The 14,713-nt window shown below is 48.8% G+C and overlaps 1 protein-coding gene across 1 annotated transcript; it reads right to left on the bottom strand.

The window, feature by feature from the left end:
* Positions 1–636: 636 nt before the first annotated feature.
* Positions 637–14,235, bottom strand: irs2b (insulin receptor substrate 2b). The gene is made up of 2 exons (XM_035603815.2): positions 10,600–14,235; positions 637–3,216 (listed from the first exon to the last, which is right to left on the bottom strand). The coding sequence occupies exons 1-2, from the start codon at positions 13,958–13,960 to the stop codon at positions 3,212–3,214; spliced, it is 3,366 nt and encodes a 1,121-aa protein (XP_035459708.2). The 5' UTR covers positions 13,961–14,235; the 3' UTR covers positions 637–3,211.
* Between the last annotated feature and the right edge of the window lie 478 nt (positions 14,236–14,713).

The raw sequence follows: 14,713 nt of genomic DNA, 5'->3' as shown, positions 1-14,713 counted from the left end.
GCACATTTCTCCGCAGCCCGCCCCTTCTTTCCAGCTGTTCTCGGGCCACTTTACTGCTCACACGGTGTACTTAAGCTTTAAGCACAAGCATGTCGTGTCCAGCACATGCACACACACCCTGCACGCGGACCCCTCCTCCCGCCCATAACACCGCCCATGGCAGACAATTAGACCGATCTCTCGGCATTAATTACCATTTTAATTAGCAAGGCTGTGAGAATGAATAATCTGACAGCATATGGCTAAGGGTGCAAAATCATAATCCTATCGCAGCGTTATTTATTCCATCCCAGTTCCGCGGGCTGTTTTCAACGCGCTGGTCTAATTGCTATCGCTGGGGGTGGGGACTGGGAAGAAAACAATAACAATGCAAATGCTACAGCTGATTCGTGATGCATGACTCCTCAACGGGGAGGGGGGCTTTGCAAACAAACAAAGAAATGGAAGAAGCCAGATATGTCCTCTCTTTTACTTCTCTCATTCCTAATTAGAGTTTTTCTTAAAGAAAGGGAGGAATCTGAACCGGAGCATCTGCTCCTGCGAGCGCCCGTTTGAAGGAGAGATGAGAAGCCGGAGCTTGTTTGTGTTGTGACGGGGAGGAGGAAGGGAGGAGAACAGAAACAAGAGGCGATTGGCTCTCTTAAATAACATCATTATTTATTGCATGTGTCTATAAAGAATCAATACAATCTAAAGCAATGAACTATGTTTAAATTATCATCTCTTAGTAGCATCACAATATGCAAGATATGAAATATTTACAATGAAAGACACAGCAAGATAAGCAAGAGCCCATATCGTAACCTTTAGGATGCTGAATAAAAAGTTGAAACATTATCCAAATGCAAAACACAGCTCAAAAAAAAAGCAGAAAAAAGTTTCCATTTCAAATTCGAAGAAATCAATGTACAAACAGCAAAAATCTGATTTAAGGTTTAACAAACATTATTAACAGTATTTATACATTTGGTACATCATTGTAAACTAATTTTTTAAAAGTGTAAATATTGCATATATGCCATTTGTGTTGTACCTTAGAAACAAGAATTAACTATGTCAAGTATTAATAATTTCTCTTAAAATCTTTTTTTCTGAATTACAGCATTAGAAAATGTCCTCATAGTGGCTTCCGTTTCACAAGACTATCCCGGGACAGTTTGAAAAAAGAAAAAAAGAAAAGAAATCAAAGCCAAACCATACTATGTAGCATATAACTTAATTAGTGCTTTTGTTGTATCAGAAAGTTCACTCAAACACATACTATGTACAGTACAAACAACACAAGTCATTTAACTTAAACATCTCTCCAAATTTTTGCAGCGTTTGCTTAGATGTAATTCTCTGTAACATTGCACTATTTACAGTATTTAAGCAAAGGTTAGGTACCAGTGAACTCAGATAAATAAGAAGATACTTTCCCCTGGTTTGTCTCTGTCTCCGTTCTCTACCTCTGCATGTTTCGTTACTGCCGTTGCCGTTGTCGTGGTTGTTTGTTGGGTTTGTGTGTGTGTGTGTGTGTGTGTGTGTGTGTGTGTGTGTGTGTGTGTGTGTGTGTGTGTGTGTGTGTGTGTGTGTGTGTGTGTGTGTGTGTGTGTGTGTGTGTGTGTGTGTGTGTGTGTGTGTGTGTGTGTGTGTGAGAGAGAGTGTGAGTGTTCCCGAGCTCGGAACACAGCGTGTACTACATTCAACGTTGTCTTGTGTTACAATCTAGAAAAGTTTGTAAGTGCAAGACCATGCAGTGGAGGCCCGTGAATTCAAGCTTACCGAGGCGGCTCATTGGACAGCCGGTCGGACCTGCGTCCTGCGCTCGCCACATTGCTCAGTGCTGTCTGGTGTGGTTGTGACGAGACGCCCACAAACGAGGCATCCGGTGAGAGTTTGTACCGCACTGGGCTGTCCAGTTACTCTGTACAAATAACTTCAAAACATTCATGTGCCCAACCCTTGTTTTGACAGGTCATAACACCTCCCACGGGCTGCGTGGGCGTGCAGGAGATCACAGGTGAGCAGTGAGTTGGTAAAGTGTACAAAGGTGCTGAGACTTATGCTCAGGCAGGGGCCACGTGGACCGGCTTCGTGCAGCATTACTTTGAACACGCATGCACGTGTGATGCAATGCCATGTCGAGAATTCCTCTCAGGTTCTGCAAGTATTCTTTGTAAGTGTGTATGAATCCTCCCATCTCAGGCATATTAATAAATATATTACTATGGGATTTTTTAATACATAATATTGTCATAAATGTGTGTGGGGGAGAGAGGGGGCGTAATCTCAGAGGGGCTGTCTCTCATTCGGCTCTGACGCACATTCAGTCTCTAAGATGATCGGGCGAATCTTTGATATACTGCGTGTGTATAGTTCCAAACTTTAAAAAAAAAAAGGTCCATCAGGTGGGGGCTGACGGTTCGAGTAAGGCTTTGGATTGGTGTTTCTTAAAAAACATTCACCTCCGAAAATAAATATTTTATATATATTTCTACTGTGTGAATTGGTACCAACCTGGTTTTTTGCTGAGGTAGGGTTTACTCTTTTTCTTAAGCAAATGTTAACTCAGATTTTTAAAATATTTTCATAAATGCCACCTCTTTTTTGCAGTACAATCTGTATAAAAACGTACACACACATTTTCATTTACAGCATACAGACATGATAGATAAATAAATAAATACATGTAATCTGTATGCATGTAAGGTTTTTTTGCGTGTGTGCACGCACGCGTGCTGTCCAGGTTTGGTTCACAGGTTTTTCAGGCAAGAGTCTCTGGCGACTATTGGCTGAAGCCAAAAGAAAAGCCAGTTGAAAGTGTTTGAATGGTAATAACAACAATAATCAACATAATAATATACTGCAGAACAAGTTTGCAGGCCTACGTACAGAGATAAATAGATAAATAGTTACCTATCCATAGTTAGAGTTAGTAGTCCATTTAAGTTCTTGTTATTTTTCTTTTTAAGTAATCTAGTACTACAGCAGCAATGGCGCCTGAATGTTTTGGTGCCAAGAAAAGCGGAGGGAAGATTTGGGGCAAGGGTCAAGTGTCCATGTTGCCATGGCGATGGCAGTCCCTGTGAACCTTGAAGGCAGCTAAGAGGTCAAAGGACATCGGCTGCAGCGCATGGTCCAACTGTCGCCGTGGCGACCTCGTCACTCGGCTGCAGCCAAAGCCTACGCTCACAGGAGAAGGAGGGGGAGGGGGTGGACCCGCCAACCTTCATTCTGAAAGAAGAAGAAGAAAAGAGAAGCAAAAGTGAGTTTTCTTTTCATGTGATTACAGACACGAAACCTAGCATGAAACTGAATGAGATTTCCCAATCCTAGTCCCTTCGGAAAATGAATTGAAAAGTGCGTGTTTGTGAGGTTTATGTGATTCATTACACGGGACAGAGCAACAGAACGGAGGAAGAGGTCAAACATGTACCCTCACTCCATGACCAAGTAAGGAAGCACTCTTCAAGGGGCCTGCCTTTGTGTGTGTGTGTGTGTGTGTGTGTGTGTGTGTGTGTGTGCAGCTCGTAGACACTGAAGTGGCAGGTGCTTTCGCGACAGCGGAAAAACAGAGTGGCATTTAGCACAGTGCAGCTGACACAGGGCAGCCACCAGGAACAGCAGAAGAGACAGCAACAACACTCCCACACACCAGCAAACACACAAACACGCTTACACCCTGGTGCTCTTCACTGCGTAATATCCACTGGAGCCAAACAAACAAAGATTTACTCCCACACACACACACACACACACACACACACACACACACACACACACACACACACACACACACACCGAAGCCGTGTATTTTCAAATACTCTAAACTACGAGTGTTGCTTTTTCTCCCAGTGGAAAACGGCGCTGACCCTTCCCCCTGTGTACTTGTTTGTGAGGTTTCATCTGCATGCAGAGCTATCGAATGGGAGCGGAAGTCTTGGCTGACACACACACACACACACACTCTCTCTCTCTCTCTCCACGGCTGCATTTCTTCCCTCACTCACTCGCCGCCTCCTCTCCCTCCTCCCCCCGGCCGTGAACAAGAGCTGTTTTCACAAAGCTGGATATGATCGTCATTCTCTAAAACAAACCTTTCTTTCAGAGTGCACTGTTTCCCCCTCTCCTCAGCTACTCCCACCACAAACACACACGCACGTCTGTTCTCCCTCCTTGCCCTTTGCATTCTCGCTGTGAATGAAAATCAGATGTTAATATCAAATCTGAAAGGCTTCATAGACACAATCCTTCATTGACGACCGAAACATCAGAGAAGGGAGTAGAAGAAGAGGCTGAGGCATCTCCACAGATGCTCGGCATCACAAAAAAACACAGAACCAGAGAGTTCGCTCGAAAACTATAATAATTGATTTCACGTCCTGCAGACACCTGGGTGGGGGGGTGGGGGGGGCTCTGTCTCCTCATAGGTGATGGCAACGGAGGGAAACAGAAAACACTGAGGTGGGAAGTGGTGGAAAAACCACAGCAACAGAATCAACCTGGCAGAGAAGAACGGGAATGCGGTGAGGTCATGGGACCGGCCGTCCGGAACAATCTGAATGTGTGTCCATGTGTGTGTGTGTGCGCGCGTGATGTATGTGTGTCTCTGTTTTTCTGCAGGGGCTGGGCGAGTCAGTGGCCCGTGTAGAGCCAGACACTTGGGTGAGAATGACTGAGATGTACCGGGAAGGAGAGCTGAATCACTCACAGCTCCGATTAGCAACCAGGTGAACACACGAACATAAACACTCGAAAACATCACGACCGTCGTATGAACAACGGTGCAAGTGGACGACGTGGCGTGCAGGGACTCGCCACACACACACACACACACACACACACACACACACACACACACACACACACACACACACACAGACTGCTACTGAAACACATGCTGATTGGAAAAAAGTGTGGGTGGGCAGGGAGGGGGGGGGGGGTTACTGAGAGACATGGGGACAGAGGTCCACTGGGGGAATGAACTCAATGGCTCCTACCCCTCCTCTTTTTCGGGCACATACATATAACCCCACCCCGCCCCTCCCAACAACCCATGTCTGTGCCCCCTGTCACAACACACACATGCGTGCACACACTCTCTCTCCCTCTCCAAGGCTCTGTTCATTATTTATTTAGTTCTCACAGGCTAAATTTAGCCGTGCTCCATTCACGGCTAGGACACACTCTCACACACACTCACACACACACACACGCATTAGCAGCCTCCTGCTTCAGGAGCAGTGTAAACAAGCGCCCGTGTCTGTTGATGATGCGTCGCCTGCACGAGTAGTTTCACGGCGTAGCAGGGAGAAGTTAGTGGGTCGTAGGTGAACGTGTCCAACTGTATTTCTGAACAGCTACTGCACAAAAAAGGAGGAGGATCCACCACCAGCTGTTTCTTTTTCCATCATATGGTCGCTGGGAATGGAGTCTCTGGCAAACAACAGAAGTGATGTTGAGAGCAGGTTTCCTCCTGCAGATAGCGAGCGATCAACAGGCTCAGATCTGCTCTGTTTACATTCCTGTCCCGCTCTGGCTCCTCCCCGATCCACAGCAGCGCTCCGCCGAACAAACACCGACTGACTCCTCACCTCTGACCTCCAGCACCTCTGTCTTACTGACTACACAGCAACAACAACAGCAACAACAACAACAACAACAACCGCTGCCGACTCTGTGGTCCTGCTGATTCACTGCTGCTCATGTTCCAGATGACACACGAACACACACACACGAACACACACACACACACACACATATATATTCCCCAACTTATCTGTGTTTTTGAATCTTGTCTTATTGCAACAATTGAGTCACTAAAAACAGAATCTGACAATTATTTTCTAGAGGATAACATTTTTTAAATCATAGTTTCACAAAGCCCCAGTTGGTGTCTTGTTTTATTCCATTCAAAATGCAAATACATCCAGTTTACTGTTACATAAGACAAACGAGCAGCAAACTCTCTCGCAAGCTGGACCTAGATCATGTTTTAAAAAAAAGATTTGCCTTAAAAAATTGCTTAAATAATTTAATAATTACTTCATGGACGAATGAACTTCTGATTGCATCTCTTAAAGTTCATACATACAATATTACAGCACTCCATGCTTCATAACCAGTGCTATTAACTATGATATTGCCAGAAAACCAAGCAAAAACACCACCATGGGGTCCTTAGACTTCACAGTGAGCCGGTCTGTTTATGAATGAATCCGCCTGTTACAACTACACAAGGCTGAGCTCACTCCGTGCGTGTGTGTATTTGTGAGTACTGCACGGCATGTGCACTCATGTCACACACAAAGAAGCTCTATCTCTTCCTCTACCTCTAGAAAAACAAGCTACTCAACAATGTCTAATCCCGAAGTGAACGTAATCCTTCTTACCTCCAAGCTAAATTGAGGATACGGCAGGTTAACTTTGTGTATATGCAGTGCTGGAACATCCCGGCCTACTTTGCTCAAAGAGTTATGAATCAGACGGCCAGGAGTGCTGTGTATGCATGTGTGTGTGTGTGGGGGGGGGGGGGTCCCCTCGAAATACACTGTATGATCATCTTGTAACCGTGAGGCGCTATTGTTTGCTGAGTTAAATGTTCTTGGCTTAAGAACAGGTTGTGTCACTATTGTAATTAGCTAGAGATGTGCCGTTTCTACAGGAAAGTACTGTATATACGATAATGATGACGATGATGATGATATTTCCTTAAGCTCACCAAGAGTTATGCATCACGGTTGCTTACAGATGCTTGTAGTTTAGGAGCTGGCTTCCGATTGCACCAGACTTTCCCACCGGCTCATGTGTGAACACACCATAACAAAGGACATTTCGGGGGCTACAGCTAATTGCTATTTTTACGTTTAATTATTTTGTCTACTAAATGTAAAAAAAACCAAAAAAACAAGCAGCAAATATAGTAGAAACAGAGAAGGTTCGGCCTGTTTGCTTGAAATAAGACCTCAATTGTTGAGACTGTCTGTCTGTTCTTGCGCTCGGCTGTGTGAGATCGACCGAGCAGCGAGAGTCGTGTTAGTGGCTCCGATCAGATATGATTAGCTAATTGTTTAATGCACTCTTAGACAATCCTCGGTGGCCTCTGGTGTGAAAAGCCAATCATGGACAGTCCACCGAGGTCAGATAATAACAGGAAAGACACAAGCCGTTGTCTGGTGTGTGTGTGTGTGTGTGTGTGTGTGTGTGTGTGTGTGTGTGTGTGTGTGTGTGTGTGTGTGTGTGTGTGTGTGTGTGTGTGTGTGTGTGTGTGTGTGTGTGTGTGTGTGTGTGTGTGTGTGTGTGTGTGTGTGTGTGTGTTGGGGGGGTGTGTGTGTGTGTGTGTGTGTGTTGGGGGTGTGTGTGTGTTGGGGGTGTGGGCTGTTTGTGTGAGTGTGGGGGGGTGGATCACATGGTATCTGGAAAAAAAAAAAGAAACCAATGTCTGGAGAGAGGAGGAGGAGAAACGGGGGAGGAGGAAAGGCCTAGGAGGAAAAAGGGGGAAGGGTTTTGGGTTTGGTGCACGGCGCCTTGAAACTGCTTGGCCACACCCCCACCTTCTCCCTGTTGTTGTTGTGGCAGATGGTGGCCAGTCATTAGCGTATTGTCACTCTCCTCTGAAGGGCAGCGAGCACCGCTTGGCGGGGCAGGTGCAAAACCCCTGACCCTACTACCCTTCCACCATCTGCTGATGGCTGTGTATATGTACGCACAGGAGAGGAAGACGCAGGGACTGAGTGGAAATAGTGTGTGTTCGTGTGTGTGTGTGTTCGTGTTCGTGTGTGTGTGTGTGTGTGTTCGTGTTCGTGTGTGTGTGTGTTTGGGGGGGGGGGCGCTGTCTGGGCCCAAAAATGGAGAGTATGAGTCAGTTTTCTGACTCTCACATAAGATAAGTGAGGACAGACGTGGAAAAAAAGAAGATGAAATGAGGACGATAAAGAAGCTTTCATGGAACAGAAAGAAGTGGGAATACACATGTACTGTAAAAGGAGAGGTAAGAGGAGAACAGCACCAAAAAAAGGGGGTGAGGTGTTTAAAAATAGCACACACACACACACACACACACACACACACACACACACACACACACACGCCTCCCTTTCTCTTTACACATACAGTCAGAGGTGCACGGATTTCTGGAAATGCCCCGGTGGCGATGTCTCTCCCAAAGCCTCTCAAACACACACATTGCTAGTTCAAAGGTCAAGAAACTGACCTCGTCGGCGGGGCCAGGAAGCGTGTGCTGAAAGCTAAACAGCCCCCTCCTCTGCCCCACCATCTCCCCTCTCTCCCTGCACGTAATGTCAGGGCAAAAGAAAAGAAACAGCCCAAACAACAACAACAGTGCAACCTACCAACTAACGGACTCAACCACTCCTCACTGTGTCGCGTGACAACTTGGACAGACGGGCCGGCCAGGCTCACATATTTGCATGTTAGTCGAGTTGTGAAGCAGCATCGCCCTCCCTCTCTTCCTCACACTGCAACGCCAAATGAGGGCAGGTGATTTGTTTTTTTTCAAATCTACCGGTTTAAAAATGATGAACTGCGGGGGATACGAACTGTGGCGCCCTCAGCGATAACAAGAGAATGTGGTAAAGCCTGTCAACTTGTAGTAAACAGGTGTGCCCTCTCTTTCTTTCTTTCTCTCTCACACAAACACAAACGAGAAGTGTTCGGTATTTTGATGTCAGTATCAATGACTTGCAGTGCTGCTCGCGTATCCAATCACAGTTGAGTGGTTCACTATTATGTACAAAGAAATATGTTAGGAAGGGCTTATGTAACCAGGATACAGCGGCAAAGATCAACTCTGACTGGAACAACAACTGATCTCTATCGCTTTCTTTTTGTCTTTCTTACTCTTTCATTCCTCCCCCTCACTCTCTCCCTCCCTTCGGCTAAAAGCCTGAGTGTCTATTTTGTTGGACTTGAAAAACAAAACAAGTCATCCATCCCTCCATCCATCACCATTGTTCTCTCAGCTCCCTCTTCCCCCCTCCTCTGCTTTCATAGCCTCGGACCAACGTCTCCACCGAGGGTCAGAATTCGACATTTGGGTCCTGAGACATAAAAGCACTAGGACACAATAAACCGATGACGTCCCGATAAATCGGAGGCTTCGAACAGATCTGAGGCTGCGCGATCGTGTGTGGTGCAAGTCGCATGTGTTCACACGGAAACATTAGTGAGCGTCTGCTCCGGTGTAAAACTGTTTCATTGGCATGTTTATGAAGTTGCTCATAGTGGGGGAAAAAAGAGAATCCTCCCCTCCCCCCCTCCAAGTCCATCCCACCAGGTTAGAAAAACAAGTGAGCATTCACCTCTCCCAGCAACCTTTGCACACTGCCCGCATTCCAGTCCTGAAACCCAGTACCTGACAACTGATAAACAACTGACTCACTTGTTTTTCTGGGGAACCCGATGACTCCCACCGAGCCCCACACTGGCTGCACTCACACAGCACGGGAGCCGACAGCGATGGAGACAAAGCGCGACGACTCGGTTGTGAAACCACAAATGGCAATTAAACTCTTGTATTTCACCATCAGGAACGCCGACTCCTGACTCACCATGATCCTGAGTGAACAGTGTGTTTTCTCTCTTCCAACAACAGCAACTTCTGACATGCCCCTGCCAGGTCATCACCCGGTAAACAACCCCTGTTATGTAGTGATGCTCGGAAAGCAAATGATGCAACAGAAAATAAATTAGGTGAAATGTAATATTTTAAAGGCAACTGTTCTTTCCTACAAAGACAGCGAGTCACAAGGATGTCACTGCTTATTCATACACACACACACACACACACACACACACACACACACACCACGTGTAGCACCTACTCAGATTAGATCTTTTTTTATTTTGATGTTTTTTGTCACTAAAGGGGCAACCAGAGCAGACCACTCACACATACACCAGCATAAAGCCAGCCAGAATAAAATCTGACATAATATCAAAGCCATAGTTTTCTAAATCAATCATTTCAAAATATAATGGTTACAAGATGAAATCTAATTTCAACATTTTCCGGTTCTCAACAGATCAAGGACCAAGCGAAAAGTCCTCCTCAGCGTTGCACAGCTTCGAGATTTGTCCATGTGTCATGGGTGTGACGAGTGAGTGACTAATGCTATCTAAACATCACAGCCCACACCCAACAGCAGTGTTCAGAACAACTCCACTTCCCTAAGCTCCAGTAGCCTGTGTTTACAGACTGAAACAGCTATCATAATACACAACATGTTTGTAACCAGCGATAAGGACAAAATGGACGCAACTGAGCCATACGCTACAACTGATTACATAATACTCCAGAGGTTGTTATTTGTCCGTGGCGCTACCTTTTCTTTTAGAAGCAAAGACACAAAACTAAAAAGTAAATGGTTTGATAGCAGTCAAGGGGTTAAATTCACGGTCAGTTGCAGACGCACAACTGGAAGCTGTTTGTTTTCAGCAGAGTCGCCAAAAGATATTCTTAACTTTGGAATGAAAATGTGTTCAGAGCTGCTGCTCAGCCTCAAATAGCCTATCACTGAAAGCCCCGACACCGCTCCCTTCATGAATGAAAACCTACTGAATGAACGAGTGAGTGTGACATGTTTGAAAAACACTCACCTTTCACGGCGGCAGCAGCAGTCTCCTTGAATCCCATGCTTGCGTACGGGCTCGTGTTGAAACAATTCATGCCTCCCTTGCAGCCACAGGCCGTCTTGAACCTCAGAAGTCCATCACAGCCGCTTAATCGGCATCCTCCAAAGTTCCCCTCCATCAAGTTTAAGGCAATGTAGTTAAGTCCATTTTGATAACCAGCTGACATCTCCCTGCACATGGGGCTGTTGTTGCCATAGTCCTCGTCGGGTCCCTCAGAGCAGCCAACAGTCTGAGATACATTCTCCACAGAGGCAGAGCTGTGCCGTTTGGTGTCGTGGGCAAAGGATGGACAGACAGGTGTGACAGTGGTGGTGGAGGAAAACGTCTCAGAACTGTGCCGCCGGCGACCCTGGGGGTCGGCTTTGATCACTTTGGCCCCCCTGTTTGGATCCACAAGGGTGACCGATAATGATGGACCCCCCAAAAGAAATGAATCTTCTGGGACATGGGGCACCCCATCCACAATGCTGCTCCCAAGGTTAAGTCTCTGGACACAGGAAGTAGGGCTGGTAGGGAGGGAAGTAGCATCAGTGCTGCAAAGAGCCGGGAGAGGGGCCGGAGGACTGAAACTCATCTCAGTATAGTCATCCTTGACTGGTACAGGCTGACACACCAGACTCACCTGCTGTTGGAGAGGATATTCCTCTACCATCCCCCTCTCCTCTGCCTGTCCCACAAGGCTTTTTTCCTCTTCTTTCTCCTCACCTCCCTGCACGCCCTGCTGTGTGGTCACCACAGGACAGGTCAAGGCTTCAGGCGTGTGGTTTAGGCAGCCAAGTGGGGAGGAACCCCTCACTTGGGTTGCACCAAGGTGACCTGGGGAGCTGACGTCAACATTGGCATAGTCTGAGAGTGGTAGTGAACCCCTTTTCCCACAAATTAAACTCACAGTAGACTCAGAGCTCTCTGACACGATGGATGCCTGAGGGTCGTGGATAGCACTATTAAAGTCTATGTTGATGTACTCTCCAGGGCTTCGTGGCTCTGAAGGAAGGGGGTGTTCACTCATACATGGTAATATCCTGAGGGATTCCAGAGCCAGACGGGTGGGTCGACACACCCTACTCCTGTGTACCATGCCCCCATCTACCCGGGCCAGTCTGAGAGGAGATACAACCGAGGTCAGGTTGCCTGGTGTCCCTGGACAGTTGCTGGACACAGAGTCTCCTGGAGAGAGAGGACAATAGTTGGACTCCTCTTCTATCCTTTGTCTCTGTAAACTCATCACCACATACTGGTCTGTGTCTGTGGACCCATTGCGCTGCAATGGGCCTTTAAGTGAGCGTGGTAGAGAGCTGTAATAATAAGGCAGTCTGTGATGTTGTTGGGGGTGGGGGTCTCCTCCGGTGGGACTAAGGATGTAGTCTGGGGGTGTAAGAGACACCAGAGGGTCAACAGGAGACATATTCAAGTACTCTCCATTGGTGAGCTTTCCATCAGTGCTCTCCATTGACATCTTGTTTCCACACCACATGCGCATATAGCCACTGTCCTCCAGAGAAACACTCCCGGGGGAATCTGTGTGCTGGGCCAGCCCTGCTGAGGAGGAGTGTGAACGGGGGTTGATGATCTGTTTTGGGGCAGAAACACACATGGGGCTCATTGGCATGTAGGGGTCATCCTTGGACCCTGGTGTCGGAGGTGCCACACCTGGCATCATTGGCATATAGCCACTCTCAGCTTGTATACTGTTTGATCCGAGCTGGACATCCCTGTAATCCTCAGGATAGGTCCCTTTAGGGGAGGCAGTGTGACACCTGCGAGAAGGCTGGCTTCCACTGGTGTATGTGGCCCTCATCAGAGTATACTCATCCAGGGAGGCTGAAGATACTTGGGGAGGGGCCCTCTGCTGGCGGGGGGTGGTGAGGGAGTACGTGCGCTTTCGGTAAGCCTTGTCCAGCTCTGGTAACCGTCGGTAACCATTCAGAATTTTCCGTTCCATCACCATGTAGCCTTCAGGCTCACTGCCCTCCCGGGAGGGGGGAGTGTCAGCTCTGAGAGACTCAGGGGTGTTGCTGCGGAGGGTGAGCGGTAGCCTGAGGTCCCTTGCATCTGCGGGGCTAGAGCCGTACTCCTCGCATGATATGAAACCAGCATCGCTGGGTGAGCCCGAGAAGGAGGCACTGCAACTGGAGGGGCGAGGGGCGCCGGTGTCTTGGCAGGAGGACAGACTCACAAGGCTAGGGGAGGTCATGGGTGGGGAATGAGACAGGGGCATAGACATGGACTTACTGTGCTGGAGGGAAGAAGACTCAAATGTCCGACAGGGGTGAGTTGTGATGGTGTGAGATCTGCTCAGGAGGGTCCTGTGGACCCCCGGGCTTAGTGGGCTCCCGGTCACCGACATAGGGCGTGTCATGGTGCCATCGCCCTCGCTGGCCGTGCGTATTCGACAGGAGGAGAATTTGCTCAAGGGAGAGGTCGCGGACATGCTGTCGGTGCGCGACCGCCGGGGAAGCCCCGTCTGGCTGGGGGGGAGATTGTTCAGGTGCCTCCTCGTGGGCACAGAGATTGGGTTGGTACCAGACGACTGGCTTTTGCTGCGCGGACGGAACTCCGACAGCTCCTTCATGGCTTTCATCGCCTCCAGGATGGTTTCGTGGATGTTCTGAGCCACCACCGAGTCGTCCGCCTGCATCCACAGCTCGCCGGGACCCGTGGCCGCAGATCGCCCCACCTCGATGAAGAAGAAGCTGTCGGAGTGGCCGCACCGGCGGATGTTCATCAGCTGCAGGACGACGGAGGCGACCTCCGAGTTCAGCTTGACGAAGCTGATCGTCCGGCTGGAGAGACACAGCCTGTACACGCCGGTCAGGTTCCTGCTGTGCCCCAGGCCCTTGGATTTCAGGACCACTTGCCAGACCTCCCGGTAGGCGGCGGCGACCGGCGTTATGACGCCGTAGCTCGCCTCGTCGAAGCCGACCAGCGAGGACGCCGAGCCGTCGTACACTTTGCCCTCGGCCATCAGATCCGCCAGCGCGCGGTACCAGCTCTCCTGCTCCGGCTCGCTGTCCGCCGCCACGGCGAAGTACTCGTCCTTGGTGTAGAGCGCGATGAGATGCTTGTGCTTGGCGTCCGCCCGCTTGTTGATGTTCAGGCAGCAGTCCAGGGGAATCACTCTCTTCGCGGCCGATTTGTTCTTCCATTTCTTCTCGCTCTCGTAGTACTCCAGGCGCGCCGCCGGCGACCCCTCGCTCGGCTCTCTCAGGACGAAAAAGCGCCGGTGTCCGTGTTTCTGCTTCTTCAGATAACCGCATTTCTTGATGTTGTTGTTGTTGCTGCCGGGCGCCGACGCCTGCTCCGCCGCGGGAGGCGGACTCGCCATTCTCGCGTCGCGTCCTCTGCGCGCTCAGACACAACGACCGGTCCTCGTCCTCGGGCTGCCGGAGAGGAGGAACACGAGCGAACCGTTTACGCGCGCTCCCGGCTTGTTAATCCTCTGTGTCCAGAGCCGGTCGTGCGTCCGTTCGTCTTCTCCCACAGCCGAACGATAAATAACACATGTCTCCTGGCGTCCGGACTGGGGAGGAGGAGGAGGAGGAGGAGGAGGAGGGGAACAACATGTGACGGTCTACACATCCAGCTCTGGTCTGAACAAAAAAAAAAAAAACAGAAGGGGAAAGGAGACGGAGAGGAAAAAAAAAAAAAAAAATACGCACACATACGCGCGCGCGCAGATAGTGGGTGGTGCACAGTCAGCTCATTGGGCCTATTGGTGGAAACGGGATGAATGCTGGAGTGAGATGGCTCAGGTTCAAAGGAGAGAGGGAGAGAGAGAGAGAGGGGGGGGGGAGAGGGAGAGGGAGAGAGAGAGAGAGAGAGAGGGGGGGGAGGGAGAGGGAGAGATGGAGAGAGAGAGAGAGAGAGAGAGAGAGAAGGAACGGGCCTCCCACTATCACTCTGCCCTCTTCCGACTCGTTTGAGCGTAGTCAGTCAGGACCGGAGCTTTATTTATAGCAGCTCTGCTCCTATGTGATCCAGCACTTGGCTACTGGGAGTTGTTTTTTTATATACTTATTTATATATGTGTGTTTGTTGAGAAAATGTTTCTGACCTACAATGCCCACATGTGCGTCAT

Source organism: Scophthalmus maximus, chromosome 14 (genome assembly GCF_022379125.1).
Source record: "Scophthalmus maximus strain ysfricsl-2021 chromosome 14, ASM2237912v1, whole genome shotgun sequence".
Lineage (NCBI taxonomy): Eukaryota > Metazoa > Chordata > Actinopteri > Pleuronectiformes > Scophthalmidae > Scophthalmus > Scophthalmus maximus.
The sequence above is the reverse complement of the archived record's forward strand: the minus strand, read 5'-3'. Positions and strand labels throughout refer to the sequence as shown.

Coding starts and splice junctions, on each gene's coding strand:
- irs2b (XM_035603815.2), bottom strand. CDS start 13,960: ATGGCGAGTCCGCCTCCCGCGGCGGAGCAGGCGTCGGCGCCCGGCAGC.